General features: G+C 57.2%; 1 protein-coding gene across 3 annotated transcripts; it reads right to left on the bottom strand.

The window, feature by feature from the left end:
- Positions 1–1,940: 1,940 nt before the first annotated feature.
- Positions 1,941–19,120, bottom strand: LOC142854214 (complement C4-like). 3 transcript variants are annotated; one of them, XM_075979475.1, is made up of 42 exons: positions 18,984–19,119; positions 18,696–18,888; positions 18,149–18,350; positions 17,889–17,959; positions 17,713–17,801; positions 17,468–17,550; positions 17,257–17,353; positions 16,561–16,666; positions 16,078–16,210; positions 14,134–14,249; positions 13,869–14,045; positions 13,535–13,720; positions 13,222–13,407; positions 12,500–12,658; positions 12,133–12,259; positions 11,676–11,750; positions 11,258–11,452; positions 11,064–11,175; positions 10,904–10,974; positions 10,525–10,664; positions 10,193–10,402; positions 9,631–9,682; positions 9,450–9,539; positions 9,123–9,332; positions 8,892–8,967; positions 8,632–8,788; positions 8,422–8,538; positions 8,161–8,332; positions 7,718–7,950; positions 7,477–7,644; positions 6,854–6,913; positions 5,319–5,383; positions 5,166–5,194; positions 4,351–4,534; positions 4,150–4,240; positions 3,958–4,032; positions 3,285–3,387; positions 3,057–3,146; positions 2,886–2,984; positions 2,669–2,752; positions 2,283–2,415; positions 1,941–2,143 (listed from the first exon to the last, which is right to left on the bottom strand). In XM_075979475.1, the coding sequence occupies exons 1-42, from the start codon at positions 19,046–19,048 to the stop codon at positions 2,002–2,004; spliced, it is 5,223 nt and encodes a 1,740-aa protein (XP_075835590.1). In that variant the 5' UTR covers positions 19,049–19,119; the 3' UTR covers positions 1,941–2,001. The 3 variants fall into 3 exon arrangements, with proteins under 3 accessions (XP_075835590.1, XP_075835591.1, XP_075835592.1); XM_075979476.1 differs by lacking the exon at positions 5,166–5,194 and adding an exon at positions 5,104–5,132; XM_075979477.1 differs by lacking the exon at positions 5,166–5,194 and having other exon boundaries at positions 5,290–5,383; positions 18,984–19,120.
- Positions 19,121–19,131: the final 11 nt, after the last annotated feature.

Raw genomic sequence — 19,131 nt, 5'->3', positions numbered from 1 at the left:
ACCTGGGCTACATAACAAGATCCCATCTCAAGGAACAAGGCTCTGTTGGTGTTTGCCTCACACAGAGAGGCTCTGGGCTCTTTCCTCATCCATCACACGGAAAAGTGTCGGGAGACAAGGAGCCACGGCCCTGGCCGTCCACTTTGGAACAAAGTGTACCCAACACTGTCCTAACGGCCCCCTCCCAATCCTGCTTCAAAGGCTACACTGTTGTCCTTGTTTTTAATGAAGATGCTTGGGCCAAGGCCAAGGCACTTGTGCACGTGCGGGCTTCTGAAGCAGAACCAGGCGCCAGCAGGCAACCAGGTGCTCAGCCAGCTTAACTACCGGAAGCTGCTGCCTTCCTCTGGCCGCAACACTAACGAAATGACCAACTCAAGTTGACTTACAAAAAAAGCCAAAAAAAGCAAGGCAGGCGGTGGTGGCACACGCCTTTAATTCCAGCACTCAGGAGGCAGAGGCAGGCAGATCTCTGTGAGTTGGAGGCCAGCTGGGTCTACACAGCAAGTGCCAGGACAGGCTTCAAAGCTACACAGAGAAATCCGGTCTTGAAAAACCTAAATAAGTAAATAAACCACCAAACTCACCATAGAAGTGCAAAGAGTCTCACAGAACCACTAGGAAAGGAGAAGAGGGACCCTTGTTGGCCTTGGCAGCCAGAGATCAGGGATGGGAGACAGAAAAAGGTTTGCCCTTCCCCTCCACATGCCCTTGAGCCTCCTGTGTTAGAGGCACAGGTAGAGCAAGGCTGCCTGGAGGCAGGCAAACCAGGGTGGCCGGTTTGGGAGAAATTGAGGCAGCTGTAAGAGATCCAATGTTCTGAAATGCCCAGAAAGACTGGAGTTTCTCCAAAGTCCTCCCTCCACCAACCCCGTCAGGGGCTCTATGTGATGGGGTGACCAGGAATGCTGGTGGTTGCCCAATTCCACCTTCCAAACACAGACTAGCCACGAGCATGCTGGGGTGCTCCTATAATTCCGGGGAAGCCAAGGATCAGGAGTTCAAGGTCAGTGTTGGCTGTGTGAGGCCTATCTCCTAAAGTCAGAAAACACCCAGGTTCAGCTGGCAGAGTGCTCGCCTGGTACGCATGAAGTCCTGGGCTCCGTTCCTAGCAATGGCAGAATCCCTGGTGTGATGTGTTATAACCTCAGCGTTCAAATGTGCACACTTCATGGCAAGTTTGAGAACTTGTCTCAAAAACAAAACAAAAAAAGCACATGGAATACTTCTTCCATGTCGCTCTAGTACTGTTCTCATTGAGTGAAGCCCTGATGTCGCCTCTCCCAGGGCACAGGAACAACCTACTCTCATTTCTGTCTCCTAGGGGACCTGGCACCAATCACTGGGCAGACAACATCAGACAGGTCATGGTCCCTGTGGAATGATCCAATGACAGGTCCATCTGAGCCCAGAAGGTAGGATTCCAGCTCACCCAGGTATACCAAAGATGCCACCAAGGTTGGGAAGGAAAAGTGAGGCAGACAGGGAAGGGAGGTTGGTGCCCGTGAGACATATTGAGTATCCCAGGGACAATGCATCAACCTTGGGCCCAGATGATCACCCTCAGGCCTGACTGTTGCACAACTCCAGAAGATTGCCTAATCAATCTGACGAGGTCAACAAGCGGCAACACAGTTCAAGCCAACAAACCTCAGAACTCCAAATATACGGGATAGCATGGAGTGTGTGGTCTAAAGATGAGAGGTGTCCCTAAGGGGGCAGTGACTGTGACTCCCAGCGATAGGGCACTTGGGGCACTGGCTAGTGGACCCCAAGATGGGCTGAATTCTAGAGAGGCCTCAAGGAGAGTTCAACACAGGCTTACAACCCGAGGATCCCGAGACTCAGAATCCACAATTATACAAACTAAGCAAGGCCCACAAAACCTGGATGGGGGTGGGCTGCCCCATCTACAGACAGACACACAGGCGCACTTTGCTGTCAAAAGCTTTTATTTATGCAAAGTCCTGGGCTGAGCTCAGGGGTCCAGAGTCCTGCGTCTCACACCTGGCACCCCTGGGTGCTGTACTCCCGCAGGAAGTCATGGAGCTGCACGCAGGCTGCCCGCTGGCGGGTGCTCCGGCACAGGCGCTCCGAGGGCATCTCCTCGATCCAGCTGTTGGAGTCCAGCAAGTACTGAGGGCTGCAGAAGACACAGGGAGGCTCAGGACGGGCACAGGAGACACCTGACTTTGGAGGGACAGAGCTAGGAGCCTAGGATCTGAACCCAAAGGAAAGTCACAGACATGGGGAGCAGGGGATGGCAGGGCCGGATGACTCACTCTCCCTTGAGGTCACTGGTGACCCCATCCAGACCCATGATCAAGTATTCTTTGTTAGGCTCCAGGCGGAGGCGGCAAGAGGCCCGGACCAGGAAGTTGCGAGTCTGACCTACCGAAGCCTTGGCATCCTTGCCTGCGGGAATAAGACAGAAGACATCAGAGAAAGGAAGGCCAGGAGCCCTGGGCAGGGCTCTGTGGAGATCCTGCTATTTAACCCTCTCTGTCCTGATGGAAGTCCAGGTTCCCAGAGACCAGGAGATGGAAGGTGAGAGGATGGGGGTTCGCATCCGATTTATTCCCAATTTGGGGTTTTCCCAATTCTAAGAGGTCCCACACCCAGATCTCAGCCTCCACGACTCCCCAGTCCACCCGCCTCTCCTCCCTACTGAAATGCAGGACTTGGGTGATCTGGGTCTCAAAGAGGCGGAAGGCAGCTCTGCCATCTTCTCGGAGAACCTTAACCTGGAAGCCTGGGACGGGAAGGGAAAAGGAAGGGGAGTTGCAGCGACACAAAGAGGCCACAGGTGGGCTTGGGGGAAAGCAGGCAACCTGGGGAGACCCCGGTGCTGGTGCCAAGCAGGATGGAGGCCGAGGGGCACTAACCGTACTCCACCCGGGGATAATAGCAGGCAAACTTCATCCTGTAGCCATCCTTGTCCAGCTCCCCTCGCTCCAGAGAGCGGCGCTGTTTAGGGCACTTCCCTGAGGGCAAGTGTCAGGTGAGACCAGCTGGGCGCCCCCACTTCCCAGCCCCGGCCCCAGGCCTCATCTCACCCTCGGCACACTGGCAGACATCGGCAGAGCACAAGGTGGACAGGAGCTTGCTCTTACTCGGTGCAGCATAAAACACAGAGCACTTGTGGTCTAGAGAAGAGCAGCCAGGAGTGAGGGCCTCTCCTCTCTGTCCCGGCATCGCAGGAGCCAGGGTCTCCCCACACCGTGGTACCCCTGTGAGGGGTCAGGCCCCCTGATCCTGCATGCCAGAGCATCCCAAGTGCTCACCGGGGCTGTAGTAGTCATACAGGACAGCGCTGGCCGGCTGCACCAGCCCCACGGCCACCTCCTGCAGGGCTCCAAAGCCCACACACTCCCGGGTGGTCGGGACCTGGCACCAGGAAGAAGGCTGCTCAGGGCCAGGCCGCTGCCTGCCTTGCTTCTGCTTGGTCACCGTGACCTTATCCCCAGCACCCATCCCTCATGTTCTGTCATCTTCCTGACACTAGACTCGAAAAATGGGTCTCCAAGGCCTCTGATGACTTCACTGCCACCATGATGACCTTGCCCAGTCTTCAGTGCCCGAGGCCCTCTGCGGAGTCTCACTATAGGCACACATTCCCTGTGAGACCTTCCATGCAGGTTAGCTTCCCAACCCACTTGTCTCACCTGGCACCTCTCCTTCCCCAGGAACGCAGGCGTGGGCCCTGCTCCCGCACCCGTGTCCACAGTGGCCCCCACCTCTCCCTGGCTCCCCATAAACCCTTGAGGGCTGATGAGGGCCAAGCTGAACTCACAGCCCCATCCTGGCATTGAGGTGAGGCAGGACAGGTGAGCTCTCCAAGGCTCTCTGCCTCCCAGCCACATCCCCACCTCTTCCCTCACCAGGTGCCCACACCATCCGACCCTGACGAGGCAGGATGGAGACCCAGCTGCTTCCTGTGTGCCTCTCCACACTCACCGAGTCGAAGTACAGCAGGACATGGGGCCCATCGGTCTCAAAGTGGCTCACGTACCGGTCAGAGAGGGACGTCAGCTGCAGGGGAGGGGGACAGTCACAGGGCATGGCAGTGACGGGACTCAGCACCTGGGGTGCTACAGAGATGGAGCAGGGCTCCCGAGGACAGAGGGTGACTGTGGGGGCTGACCGTACCTTCTCCAGGTCGGCCCTCAGGGCGTGGAATCCACTCAGGAGGGTGATGTCTGCGATCGCCATGCCAGACAACCCCACCTTGCCCGTGCGCCTACAGGGAGGAGGGGCGAGCTGTACAGGCTCCACCTGAACCACGCACTAGGCACGCCCCGCCACCGCCCCCCATCCCCCCTGCATAAGCAGGAAGCAGGCAGCACCCACCAGATGCACACAGTGTACTGCACTCTGGACTCCTGCTCCTCGGCCACCTTGGGAGCCTCCCTTCTGCGGCGGCTCCTTCGACCCTCAAACAGCTGCAGGGGTGTCACAGGCTGAGAGTGGGCACTCGGATCATCCGCAGCTGGCATCTCATCCTCGTATTCTTCATAGTCCTCGTAGGCTTCCCCTGTGCAGGGCCGTGGTGAGGGGTCTCAGCCGTGTCAGCCCTGCAGGGCTCAGGACCCCTGACCAACACTCACGGGAGTATTCCACATAGCCTGTGACTGTCCTGCAGGGCTCAGGACCCCTGACCCACACTCACGGGTGTATTTCCCACAGCCTGTGACTGCCCTGCAGGGCTCAGGGCCCCTGACCCACACTCACGGGTGTATTTCCCACAGCCTGTGACTGCCCCGCAGGGCTCAGGACCCCTGACCCACAATCACGGGAGTATTCCACATAGCCTGTGACTGCCCCGCAGGGCTCAGGACCCCTGACCCACACTCACGGGAATATTCCACATAGCCTGTGACTGTCCTGCAGGGCTCACGACCCCTGACCCACACTCACGGGAATATTCCACATAGCCTGTGACTGTCCTGCAGGGCTCAGGACCCCTGACCCACACTCACGGGAGTATTCCACATAGCCTGTGACTGCCCTGCAGGGCTCAGGACCCCTGACCCACACTCACGGGAATATTCCACATAGCCTGTGACTGTCCTGCAGGGCTCACGACCCCTGACCCACACTCACGGGAGTATTCCACATAGCCTGTGACTGTCCTGCAGGGCTCACGACCCCTGACCCACACTCACGGGAGTATTCCACATAGCCTGTGACTGTCCTGCAGGGCTCAGGACCCGTGACCCACACTCACGGGTGTATTTCCTACAGCCTTTGACTGCACTGCAGGGCTCAGGACCCCTGACCCACACTCACGGGAGTATTCCACATAGCCTGTGACTGACACTTCCATCTGCAGGTCCTGACAGGTCGTGTTCTTCAGGCTCAGGACATTGTAGGTACGGAGGACCTGGCTCAGTCAGAGATGGGACGAGAACATGGGACACACACAACACAGACTTAGAGGGTCCTGGGAAGAAGGACTTAAGGCCCCCCTTTCTCCCTTTCCCCAAGGCAACCCCAGATCTCCCAATCCCCACCCAACCCCAAGGAAGAACCTAAATGAGGCCCTGGCCAAGATGTCAGAGCAGTGAGGAGGCCACCCTAGCCCAGCCTGCAGAAGGGGGCAGAGGCCACAACAGGATGCCCTGCAGAGGCTCCTCCAAGACAACACAGGACAGAATGCAGAGGAGACCTGTGGGGATGACAGCGGGCAGAGCCCAGCTGTGTAAGGGGAGGGCTGGAAGGCAAATCTGGTTTGCTTTCTAAGGGTCTAACGAGGATAAGAGAAAGGTCTGAATTTTCCCGATTTATCACTGCCTGAGTTGCATCCTACAAGGACGGGGGAGGTAGCAGGTCACAGGCATGGGACACTTTATGCAGGGCCTCAGAGCAGTAAAGAAAAGGACAGGTCCTGTGCTCTCTGGGCGGAGAGATGGCTCAGAGGTTAAGAGCACTGGCTGCTCTTCCAGAGGTCCTGAGTTCAATTCCCAGCAACACGTGGTGGCTCACAACCATCTGTAAATGAGACCTGGTGCCTTCCATGCCAGCAGTACACTGTATGCTTAATAAATAAATAAATCTAAAAAAAAAATAGAAAGTAAACTACAGGTCCTGTACTCTCTAAAGCATACCCCGCCATGCCCTAGTACACCCAAAAATGGTAAAACTATAACCACATTCAAATAAAAAGTACTAACGTGGCTCGAGCCTGCTTGACCTATTGTGTCTGAGATGACCTAACTGCTCCTAGACTTCCCCTAGCTGAGCTTAAAAGGGGTTGTGTCTTTCTTCTTGGGTCACAATTTTGAACAATGGAGACCCACATGCTGGAATAAAGGTTCTGTCTTTCACACTATTTGAGTCTGGGGTCTTCCTTTGCAGTTCTCAGACCCTTACACAAGCTGGCCTCGAGTTCATTATCAAGCAGAGAGGACCTTGAGCTACTGGTCCTCCTGACTCTGCCCCCCACCTCTGCACCGTCAGGGGTTCCACTCACTCTGGGAGGTGGCACACTTTCCTGGGCTGCCAGTCTACTGCATGGTGGGCAGTGACCTGTGGGGCAGCCTGAGACACAGCAAGGGTCACCCGGGCCAGCGGAGGGGGGCTGCTGACAGCTCTTGCGGGACAGCGAGCCTCAGGGAATAAAGGGGTCCCAGCAGCAGATGAGACAAACGGGAAGGAAAGGGGCATAGGACCTGGGTCTGGATGCTGTGGACAAGGGACTGGAGAGCCAGGACGTGCAGGTGAAGGAAACAGCAGAGACCCAGAAACATGCACCAGAGGCAAGAGGAAGGCTCAGGGAAGGACAGCAGCCAGCATGGAGCTCTGCCCACAAGGTCTCCCTAAGGCCCAGGCCGTCCTGCCCTGCTGGCCTCACCTTCAAGGTGCCTTTGCTGTTCCCTCCGACCTGCACAGTGATCTTGCTGCCCAGGGAGAACTTCCAGGAGGGAGAGAAAAGCAGGTCAGAGGGCACAGGATGGGTCCCTCAAAGCATCGCATCCTCCCACTCCGCCCAGAAGGCTCCTCCTTTGCTGAAGCAGCTCTCCCCAGCCTCCCAGGCCAGCGGTTCTCAACCTGTGGGGCCTGACCCCTTTGGGGGTTGAACAACCGTTTCCCAGGGATCACCTCAAACCACGAGAAACCATACATATTTACAGTAGGATTGATACCACTAGCGAAATGACAGTTAGGAAGTAGCAATGGATCACATGGTTTCACATGGTTGGAGGTCACGGCATGAGGAACCGTATTATAGGGCGGCAGCCTTAGGAAGGAGGAGGACCACTGTCCTGGACCCTAGTGTGGGCTCCGCACAGACGCTGTTTTATGGGTGAGGGAAGATCCCCAAGGTTTAGTCACGCGGCCAGGAGAAAAGTCAGTCTTCCCACAACACCCTCAGGAGAGAGCGCGACTATCATGTCCGCATATAGGGGTGGATGGACCACGCTTCAGACCTGGCCCAAACCCCCATGGCACCCCATCAGGGAGGGTGTGGGTCACCTTCAGCTCCTCCTCTAGGCCCTTGACCTGGTGGTTGTTCAGTTGCAGCGCGTGAGACTTGAACCCATTGCGGCCCAGGGAACTGAGAGTCACATTGAGGACCCTCTCCTCTGCGCTGTGGGATGCAATCCAGTATGCAGACAGGGCGTCCAGAGTGACCACTGTGTCCTAAGGAGATTAGGCTAGGAGTCAGGCACGTGATCTCGGGACCACCTACCCAGAGCCCTATGGCTGCCCCTACCTGGGTACTGCGGAATCCCCCTTCGAAGCTGCCCTGGTGGGTGAGCCAGGATGCGGCCTTGTCGGCCATTTCTCCCTTGCCCTCCCTCAGCAGCAGATGTAAGAGGCCATAGGCTGTGGTCTCGATCCACAGGGCTGGGGCCCGGGGCACAGGTTCCGATGGGCTACGAGGAGCCGGGGTGGTCAACACAGCATCGTTCTGAGAGCCAGGGACAAAGCCCCAGTAGAGGTTTCCTGGAAGGCAAGGGAAGGCAAGGGAAGGCAAGGGAAGGGCATGTTGAACAGAGAAACTGCATTTGCAGCTGAGCAAGCCGGCTCTCTCTCGCCCCCTGCTGGTCGCCCCTCTTCCACGCCTGAGCCCTGAAAGGCCCCTTCTTTTCAGTCTGTCTCTGCAGGGCAACCCCAAGGGTCCCAGGCATTCTGCCAGGCCGCCCTTGCCCTCACCGTCGGCTTCCTCAGCCATGGCCATCAGGCTGTTGTGGGCAACATTCCTCTGGTCCTCGGAGGCCTTGGTCAGTGTCAGGGCATAGGCTGTGATGGCAGCTGCGTGGGCGCCCAGGAGCCCAGCACTGGCCTTCTGCCCCAAGAACTCATTTGCCTTGGAGATGGAGGCTTCCTAAAAGAAACCAGAGGCCTGAGCCGGTCTGCCCGGCTCCCAGACAGGACAGCTGGGACCACGAAGGGACAGCGTGTTGGCTTCCTTACCACTCTGTCCTTCAGCTGCTGGGAACTCCCGTCCGGGAAGACGTCCAGTCCATGGTGAAGGGCAATGACCACAAAGGCTGTGAGGGCCACATTCTCATCATGACCCACCAAGCCCCCCTGGTAAGGAGAGAATGAGGGTGTCAGGCCAGAGTAGTGAGAGGCGCAGGCAGTCTTACTGTTGACATCTCAGGGACTCTTGCACGTTCACACCTGCATGCTTCTATCCATAACTGGACATGGGTCGTGGAATGAGCCATCACCCAGCTGCTGGGACAACAGCCAAGCAGCCGTCTCCTGCAGCTTCTCTGGGGCGTCGCCCACCTGCTCCTGCGCCAAACTCAGGATCTTCAGCACAAAGGCCGTGAGCCTAAAGGAAGGAAGGGATAGCTGGAGACAAGGCTAGACCCTCTGCTGACCTGGTTTGTGGTCTCTTGTTCTTCTGAGGCCCTGAACACACAGCCCAGCCTCACCAGGTGCTGCTGTCCCTGTGCAACCAAGCCCCAAAGGAGCCATCTTTCTTCCGGAACTGCTGGATGCGCATGTGCCCTGGAAGGGAGAGCTGGCTGTGAGGTGACGTGCCCGCTCTCCTGCTGTCTGTGCCCAGGCTGTGCACCCAGCGACCACCCCCAGCTTTTTCTAGGCTCCCAGCAGCCCATCATGCCCTCCCTGCCTGTGACTCTGACTTTTACTGAACACAGAACCTTTCTGGATGAGATCCACAGCACGGTCCTTGGTCTCAGGGGGTAGTTTGCTCCACTGCTCTGTCTTGTCCAGGTAGTGGGAAGCAGCCAGAGTTGGGGCCAAAAGGGTCATGGTTTGTTCTGCACAGCCCAGGGGAAGTTTCAGAAGGGAGGCCACGCCTCCCGGGGACAAGGCGCCTTCAGAGCCCAAAGTTTCCAAGGGTTCAGAGGCTGTGAAGGAAGAGAAGGTGAGGATGAGACTGTGGGGACCCAGCCTCACAGGGAAACACAGCAGCCTACAGGTTTCAGGCACACGCAAGTGCTCATGGGAAAGGACCAGACTCTGACCTGTAACCCTGACGAAGCTGCTGAAATCCCCATCAGGGATGATGTTGGGATCAGAGCTGCCGGGAATTTCCAAAGTCCGGGCTCGGTTATCTAGGGAGATGAGAGGAGCTGGCGGTCGGCCCCTGTGCCCCTTAACTACTGCCTCATGGAACTGGCAGCTGGGGTAGGAGGAGCCACTCACCCAGGGGGTTGAGTTCATAGACCATCTCTTCTCTGTGGATGGCCCCTTCCTTCTGTCTCAGTCAAAAATATGGAGGCAGGAATCAGCCAGGAGTACACGAGCCCCTCCTGGGGCAGACACCCTCGGACTTAGAGCTAACTTCATGGATGGGAACCCTGGTCAACCCGGCTCACGGGTCTACCATGCAGAGTCCTAGGTTTAACTCCCAGCACCGCAAACAGTAAATGACATAGAGGAAAAACGTCAGAAACAGCTAGCTGTGACCGTGCCTGCCTGTGAGCCCAGCAATTGGGAAGGCAAAGGCTCAGGATTACTGTAAGTTCAAGGCCAGCTTGGGCTACATATCATATCTAGAATTAGTCTGAGGCTAGCCTGGGATACATATCTAGCCTCTGTCTGAAAAGTAGTAAACATATAAAATTTCAGAGACAGAGCTGAGTCACAATCGCAGTGGCGGGAGGGTTAGCAGTGCACTAGGTTTGGGCGCTGAGCTCTGGTCTCGCCAGCGGATACTAAAGAACATAGCCGGGAACCAGGGCCTAGAATAGGGGCAGTCACTTACTTCGATTTGCAGAATCTTAGAGACAGCATCTCCCACGAAATTCTCAATAGACCCTCTAGCCACCACTTTCAGGGACACAGAGGCAGCAGCCGTGGGTACCACAGAGAAGGCCACAGGCCGGGCAGAGCCTGCGGGCACCGACACCTGCTGAGCCAGCCCTCCACCACCAGCCATGCACAGTCCTTCCACGGGGGACACATGGACACTCACCTGAGGACAGGAAAACAGGGCTGGCCAGAGTCCTAATCCAGCCAAGTCTGCTGCCTGTCCTGTCCCTGCTAGCACCCACCCTTCCCCCCAGCCCTGAGTGCACATGCTCCCATGGGTCTCACAGTCACGTCAGTATTGAGATAGTTGTAGAGAACGGGCCGCAACTCGAGCTGCTCAAAGCGGCGGACAGACGTGGGCAGGCGCAGATGCAGGTGGAATTCTCGGAACACGCGCACACGGGTCGGTGTGGCTACACACAGGCCTGTGGATGGGGAAAGGAGGCAGGGGCAGGGGTGCAGGGACATGAGTACCTCAGGGCACAGGAAGGCAGGGTCTGGCAATGACTCCACTCTGCCCTCAGTTTTGACAGCTCTCAGGATAGATGCACACCAGGGGAGGTCTTCCCAGGTGCATGGGCTCCACCCCGTGCTGGGAGCAGAGGGCTAAGCAGTCAAGGGGAAGGGAAGGGAGCAGCCTGAGGTGTGGGCAGGGTTACCTCACCTTTGCTTCTGGACAGGCTCACGCCATGAATCTCCCATGTGGTCAGAGAGTCAGGGAGCAACAGTGTTAGCCTGTAGTGGAAATTCAGAGAAGCCATGTCACTGCACGGGGCTGTCCCCAGAACCAGCCTGGTGGCCGGGTAAGCAGCCCAGGCCCTCACAGTTTGGAGCGGTCCACGGGCTCCACTCTCCAGAGCCAGTTCTCCGGGAAGTAGCTGCGCACGAGGATGTCATCTTCATCAATCAGGTCTTCCTCCTGCAGCACCTCCTGGGCTGGGGGAGGGGCACAGGAGTGAGGGGAGGTTTGGCCCTCTCAGGCACCACTACTGTTCCCCAGCTTCACCTGGCTGCTCACCTCGGGCAAAGCCCGCCTGGCTTCTGCTCTGGTTCTTGCGCAGGACCTCAGCAAACAGGCAACAGGACAAGAAGGGCTCCTGGCAGCTGGCCGGCCGCACCCGGGCTGCCCGCTGCTCACAGGTGCGCACCATGGGCAACCTTGTCAGCCCGTCCTGGCAGCAGCGCTTGGCCTCTGGGGAAGCATACTGGCCCACTGGTAGGCCAGGGGAGGCTGGGCAGGTGCAGGACCTGAACCTCAGCCCCACCGTCCCCTGGAGAAACCAGGATGTGCCCGGAGAACCGTCAGGAGGCCGATGGACTGTCCCATCCAGCCTCCACCTGCAACCCTTGCCTTCCCGGCCCTCAATGCCACAGCTGGCTGAGGGGCTGCAGAGGACAGAGAGGCAGACCCCACCCTGGTGCCTCCCACAACTCACACTTCTCACTGACAGCCTTCTGGAAGTCCACGCTTCTCTTTTGCCGGCTTTTCTTCTCCTTGGGACAACTCAGGCCTGGCAGAGAGCAAGAGGGCCACGGCCAAGCAGTGAGGAGCTGGGTCACCCTCCTTCCCTGTCCGCGGCCAGGCCTTTTCACCCTTAAATCCTGCAGTCGGCCTCCCTCCCTCGGGTGCTCCCACTGCTCCAGTCTTTCTGGTTTTTTTAGTAATATTAGCTGTTTTCTGTTTCCATTCTATCTCTTTTTGTTTTAGTCTTTTGAGACAGGGCTTCTCTGTGTAGTCCTGCCTGTCCTGGACTCACTCTAGACCAAGATGTCCAGGGACTCACAGAGAGAGATCCGCCTTCCTCTGCCTCCCGGCTGCTTAGATCCCTTGCCCCATTCCTACACCACCCCAGCCTTTCCTCCCTTGTCTGGTCCCCCTGGCTCCATTCTTACCCTCCCTGACTTGACTTAGTTGGTCTCCATCAGAAAAGGCCAGACCAGCAGCCTGGAACACCTCAAGGGCATTGTCCCCACCTCCAGGACCACAGCCAAGGTTGTAGCTGTTCATTACTTCAAAGACCTGGCAGGGTAAGGAAGAGATGCTGGGACACAGGAGTGGCTGAGGGGCACGGCCTGTCACTCTGCTGAGGGTATTGGGGCAGGGCTTGAAGAAAGTTGAGCATTGTGGAGTTAGAACTGGAGACCAAGGGTAAGAGAGGAAGGGGCCAGGCTCAAGGCTCCAAGGCAAGGCCGAAAGGAGCCCGAGGCATCTGGGTAAGTGGAGCTTAGGCTCACAGGAAATGGAGAGGGCTTGACAAACCTTGCCCATGTCGAGGGGTTTGTGAGTCTTGCCACCCACAGCATACAGAGCCGTGTCCACGGCACCCAGGGCCACCAGGGCTTGGGGGTCTGTCTTAATCTGCAGCTTCATGCTGTCCCCAGTGCGATACTCCTTGGCACCATCCACGTTCAGTTCCAGCTGGCCGAAATAGGAAGTACAGGGCAGTCAGCGGGGCAGAGAGGGCTAGGGACGTGGACCAGAGGCTAAAAGTGTGTGCCATTCAGTCATGACGACTGGAATCTGAAAATCCTGTAACTCCGGCCTGAAAGGTGGAGATGGGATTCCCAGAGCAGGGTAGGTTAGCAAGAGTAGGCTTCTCAGTGAGCACCAGGAGACACGGAGGGAAGAAGGCAGAAGAGCAATCCAAAATGACTCCCAATCTCCACAAGCACATGCAAACTCATGCATGCATGTCCATGCAACATACGAGATATACGCATGCATGAGCCTGCCTCACTAACACACACAGAGACACACACACACACACACACACTCAGAGAAAGAGAAACGAGATATACACACGCAAGAGCCTGCCTCACTAACACACACACACACACACACAGAGACGAGATATACACATGCACGAGCCCGCCTCACTAAATAACATACACACAGAGAGAAGAAAGAGAGAGAGAGAGAGAGAGAGAGAGAGAGAGAGAGAGAGAGAGAGAGAGAGAGACTGCCTGTGCAGCCCCAGTCACCTGGCCCTCACAGTCCCCAGGCTGCACATGAATTAGCAGGGAGTTGGCCACAGGAAGTCCTTGGTGGTAGAAGTAGGCCACAACGTAGAAGGAAGGGGCCAGACGATGGTCCACCAGCACAGAGACAGAGGTCAGGGTCCTCCTGGGCTCCCGGTTCATGATCACGATCTGGCCCCGGGAGAGGATCTGAGACAAAAAGGAGCAGTGAGTGATGTTCTGCTTGGTGTAGACCCTACCCTGTCCTGAACCTGTGCCCAGGCCTGCAGAGGCCTCTGCCCAACACCAACAAACCTATACCCCAAGTCCCCCATACCATGTAGTAGTAATGAGAGAAGGTAGGCCCCTCAATGCCCACAGTTCGCAGGTTCAGGATGAAGTTGTCCCCCACACGAGGGGGTTGAAGGTCTTGGGGCTCAATGGACAGAAAGCCAGAGCTTCCTGGAGGCGGGCCTTTCACTGTGAGCCTGGCTAGGGCCGGATAGACAGAGCCTGCAGATACCTGGACAGAAGGGCAGGGAAGGCCTGGGTCTATGACAAGGACCCAGGTGCACAACTGCTCCCCCCAGACTCGAGCAGAAGCACTCAGAAAATGACTCTCAAGCCCTCTCTTCCCGCACGCCCAACCCCAGCGCTCAGAGAAGCACTACCAAGAGCTTCAGTTCTGTGGTGCCTGGTGGGACAGGGATGGGAAGGCTGACTTGGCCAATCCTGTTGGTGTTCTGCTCTAAGTCGAGGACTCTTGAGCCAGAGCCAGCGGACAACGTAGCAGAAACTTTGACAGGAACGTCAGAGGCTGTGGAGCCTGACATCTCTCGGACCACGGCCTGGAGGGACATGGGTGAGAAAAAGGCCATGCTCAGGACTGTGCGGCCCACGCGTGTGCCCCTCTGCTCCCGCCCTTCAGAGAAGAACCTGCAGAACGAAGTGGGCTCCAGGCACAAGGTGCTGCTTGGTGTTGCTGAGGTCCAAGGAGAAGGCAGATGACACAAAGCGCCAGGATGTGAGCTCTGCCTCCTCCATCTCCCCACCTATAGGGCAGAGAGGGGGCAGATAGGGGGAGTAAGGAACCCAGGAAAGAGACAGGAGTCAGGAAATGGCTCAAGCATCCTTCCCTCCTCACTTGTGTGTAACATGTCTGTCGGGTGCGTGAGTGGACAGATGGAAGGTACAAGACAACTGGGAACAGACAGGCCCAGAAAGAGGCAGATTCGGGGTCGTTGCTCTTGGCTGTGTGTCTGAGATGCAGGCAGACATCAGGGCGGTACCGAGGATGAGGAGCTGGGAAAACGGTGTAACTGGCATTTATTTTATATTATTTATTTAGTTAGGTTTTTTGGAACAGGGTTTCTCTGTGTAGCCCTGGCTGTCCTGCACGTCCTCTGTAGACCAGGCTGGCCTGGAACTCAAGATCCACCTGCCCCTCTCTTCCTCCCAAGTGCTGGGGTCAAAGGCCTGCACCACGGCTGCAGGGCTGCACTGACAGTATCAATGCTGCACCACGGCTGCAGGGCTGCACTGACAGTATCAATGCTGCACCACGGTTGCAGGGCTGCACTGACAGTATCAATGCTGCACCACCACGGCTGCAGGGCTGCACTACAGTATCAATGCTGCACCACGGCTGCAGGGCTGCACTGACAGTATCAATGCTGCACCACGGCTGCAGGGCTGCACTGACAGTATCAATGCTGCACCACCACGGCTGCAAGGCTGCACTGACAGTATCAATGCTGCACCACGGCTGCAGGGCTGCACTGACAGTATCAATGCTGCACCACGGCTGCAGGGCTGCACTGACAGTATCAATGCTGCACCACCACGGCTGCAAGGCTGCACTGACAGTATCAATGCTGCACCACGGCTGCAGGGCTGCACTGACAGTATCAATGCTGCACCATGGCTGCAGGGCTGCACTACAGTATCAATGCTGCACCATGGCTGCAGGGCTGCACTACAGTATCAATGCTGCACCACGGCTGCAGGGCTGCACTACAGTATCAATGCTGCACCATGGCTGCAGGGCTGCACTGACAGTATCAATGCTGCACCACCACAGCTGCAGGGCTGCACTGACAGTATCAATGCTGCACCACAGCTGCAGGGCTGCACTGACAGTATCAATGCTGCACCACGGCTGCAGGGCTGCACAGACAGTATCAATGCTGCACCACCACGGCTGCAGGGCTGCACAGACAGTATCAATGCTGCACCACCACGGCTGCAGGGCTGCACTACAGTATCAATGCTGCACCACCACAACTGCAGGGCTGCACTGACAGTATCAATGCTGCACCACCACGGCTGCAGGGCTGCACTGACAGTATCAATGCTGCACCACGGTTGCAGGGCTGCACTACAGTATCAATGCTGCACCATGGCTGCAGGGCTGCACTACAGTATCAATGCTGCACCACGGCTGCAGGGCTGCACAGACAGTATCAATGCTGCACCACCACGGCTGCAGGGCGCACTGACAGTATCAATGCTGCACCACGGCTGCAGGGCTGCACTGACAGTATAAATGCTGCACCACCATGGCTGCAGGGCTGCACTGACTGTATCAATGCTGCACCACCACGGCTGCAGCGCTGCACTACAGTATCAATGCTGCACCACCACAGCTGCAGGGCTGCACTGACAGTATCAATGCTGCACCACCACGGCTGCAGGGCTGCACTGACAGTATCAATGCTGCACCACCACAGCTGCAGGGCTGCACTGACAGTATCAATGCTGCACCACCACGGCTACAGGGCTGCACTGACAGTATCAATGCTGCACCACGGCTGCAGGGCTGCACAGAGAGTATCACTGTGCCCCCCGTGTCTAGGGTGGCAGCAGAAGAAAGCCACCCACCTGGAGACTCGATGACGGCTGCCGCAACATAGAGGCGCAGCCCCTCCAGGTCTGCAGTCCCAATACTGACTTTACCCAGGGCAGCCTGGAGCTGGTCCTTTGAGATGGAAACTTGACTCTGGCCTTCCACCAACTAAACAAAGACAACAGCATGTAAGTGAGGATCCTTCTTCTGTTCAGTGCCCTCTTCACCACACCCCTACCAAGGCGTGGGTCCCCAGGCTCAGTGCCCTCTTCACCACACCCCTACCTTGGTCTGTGTCTCCAGGCTCAGTGCCCTCCTCGCCACACCCCTACCTGGTGTGGGTCCCCAAGATCCGTGCCCTCCTCACCACACCCCTGCCTTGGTCTGGGTCCCCAGGCTCCATGCCTTCCTCACTACACCCATACCTTGGTCTGTGTCTCCAGGCTCAGTGCCCTCCTCACCACACCCCTACCTGGTGTGGGTCTGCAGGTTCTGTGCCCTCTTTATCATGCCCCTACCTTAGTCTGGGTCTCCAGGCCCCGAAGGAAAGTCCTCTTCCCATCCTCATCCATGAGTGCAAAGCGCGTGTACGCCACACCCTGCACGGGCTTCCCGTAGATATACCTGTTCCAACGGGAGATTCAGAGAGCTGAGAGCTGGGGAAATACCTCAGCAGGCCAGGTGATTACCATGCCAGCACCAAGACTGAATTCAACTCCCCTGAATCCATGTAGATCACCAGGTGAGACAGCATCCACTTGTAAATCCAGCAGTGGGAAGGTGGAGGCAGGGGGCTTGGGGTTGCCTAGACAGCCAGCCTAGCCCTTTAAGTAAGTTCCGTCTCAATGAGAGACTGTCTCTCCAAGGAGATGGACAGAGATCCAAACAATGACCCGAGGTTGTCCCCTACCTGCGCATACATGTACACACACTCATGCCCCTGCACTCGTAAACACACACATGCACATCTTTAATCCCAGTACTCAAGAGGCAGATGGACTGCTGTGAGTTCAGGCCAGCCTGGTCGGTACACAGGGAGGGAAAGACAAGGTCTCAAAAACAAAACTAAAGAAGAAGAAGGAAGCAAGGAAGGAAAGAAGGAAGGAAGCAGGGAGGTAGGGAGGGATGAAGGGAGGGAGGGAGGGAGGAATGGAGGCAATAGAGCTGGGCTCTGCAGGGCAATTCCTGGGTGTGGGCAAGAGGGTGGCGGTCACCTGGCCTGGATGTCTAACTGTATTTCATCCATGTAGCCGGGCACTGACAGGATATACGGCTTCTGTGGGGTGATCTTCACTTCAAAGTTGGGAAGAACTGAATGGGGTAAAGAGATGAGTGGCCAGGTACCAGACAAAGGGTCCTCCACAGCTCCCTCCCGCGGGGCTGCCCTGCCTCACCTCCTGTCCCCACCCACACTTCAGCACTTACTGTATTTCTTCACCTCAAAGCGGGCACTTCTATTGGACTGCAGGCCGTCTGAGAACCTCGCTGAGATCGTCCAGGTCCCCGGCCTGACAGTGGACAAGGGAGAGACTTCAGCTACACACAGACAGCCCATGGCCTGCATCCTCCAGAAGAGGCTTGGGGGGCACAGGGCCAGAGCATCTGGAATGTGAGCCCCTATGTCAGAGGGACGTGTCGATAGAGGGGTGGCCTGAGGTGGGGCAGCTCACTCTGAGATGTCTGGGATCACGAAGTCATCCTGGAAGATGGACGTAGGAGCAAACACCTCCTTCTTCCGAACACGGAGGCCATTAGAGTTCTGCGGGGGAGTGGGGAGTGTCAGTGTGGTCAGGTGGGAGATCACACCAGTGCACAGGGTCAAGAAGGTCGGGGGTCAGGCACTCACCTCCACCATAACTGTGAGGGTGTCGGTGGAAGGGCGCATCTTGTGATCCAGTGCAAAAACCCGGTAACGAACTAAGAGTGGAGGATGAGAGGTAAGAGCCCCCGCGCAGAGGGACAGGGACCCCAGGAGCGCTGGGGACTAAACCCTAAGCGGTCCTCTGGGTGGTGCCGTCCGTGGGGTCACCTCACACAGAGGACACCAAGCGCAGGCTCTGAGCACCCTGGGAGAGGAAAGCAGAGGCGCTGAGGCAGGAGGCTCACCCCGCTGGCCAGGGTTATAAACAGGCTGGTCAGTCTGCACGAAGATGTGCCCACGGCGAGAAGAGAACAGTAGGTTGACGCCCTGTGTGTCTGTGGCTTTGGACAGGGAGCTCTTTAGCCAGGAAGACTGAGCCACCAGCTGGACGTGGGGGGCTCTGCGTAGCTCAAAGAGGCCACAGTTGCTCACATAAGGCAGTGGGACCTGTCAGGAGTAGGCGGGGAGAGACTGTCCAAGACGAAAGGGACTCAGAGCCCAGGACAGGGACACTAAGACCAGTGGGCGGGCCAGCCATAATGGCGTGTGGCAGTAACCCCAGCACTCGGGCGGCCAGCGGAGGACTGCTGAGCGACCACTCGCAATCCAAAAATAAACATAAAAGGCAACAGAAGAACCTGGTGGATCACAGCACTCGGGAGGCTGAGGCAGGAGGATTGCTGGGAGTTCAAAGCCAGGCTGTTACATAACAAGCTTCTGTCTGTGACTAAGCAAACAGCAGAGGGTACACAGGGAGGCCTAAGAAACAGCAGGGGTGTGGGCACTGGTTACCTCGAGGCTGAGAAGCACAAAACCATTTCCAGAACTGAGCACAAAATCCTTCTTTGGGCTGCAGATGCGACCATTTTGGTTTCTCAGGAACACTGATCCTTTTACTTGCTGTCCTGGAGGGGCATCCTGGAGCTGCAAGCCCACTGACAGAGGGACCCCCAAATTCACCACAGAAGGGGAGAAGAGGAGCAACCTGGGAGAACAGTAGAGGTACTTCAGACCCGGCCTAAGACCACCACCCCACTCCCCCTAAGCCGCACCCACAAGCCCAGTGTCTGGCCCCAGGACCTGGGCTTCTGCAGAGACAAGGCAACGATGCTCAGCACCCAGAGCAGTCCCCACAGGAGCCGCATGGCTGCAGGGTCCAGGGAGGTCAGACCTGTCTGGTCAGAGGTCTGCTCCCTTCTGGGCAACCTAGGCCTGGGGCAGTTTGACT

Source organism: Microtus pennsylvanicus, chromosome 7, assembly GCF_037038515.1.
Source record: "Microtus pennsylvanicus isolate mMicPen1 chromosome 7, mMicPen1.hap1, whole genome shotgun sequence".
In the NCBI taxonomy this organism is placed as follows: domain Eukaryota; kingdom Metazoa; phylum Chordata; class Mammalia; order Rodentia; family Cricetidae; genus Microtus; species Microtus pennsylvanicus.
The sequence above is the reverse complement of the archived record's forward strand: the minus strand, read 5'-3'. Positions and strand labels throughout refer to the sequence as shown.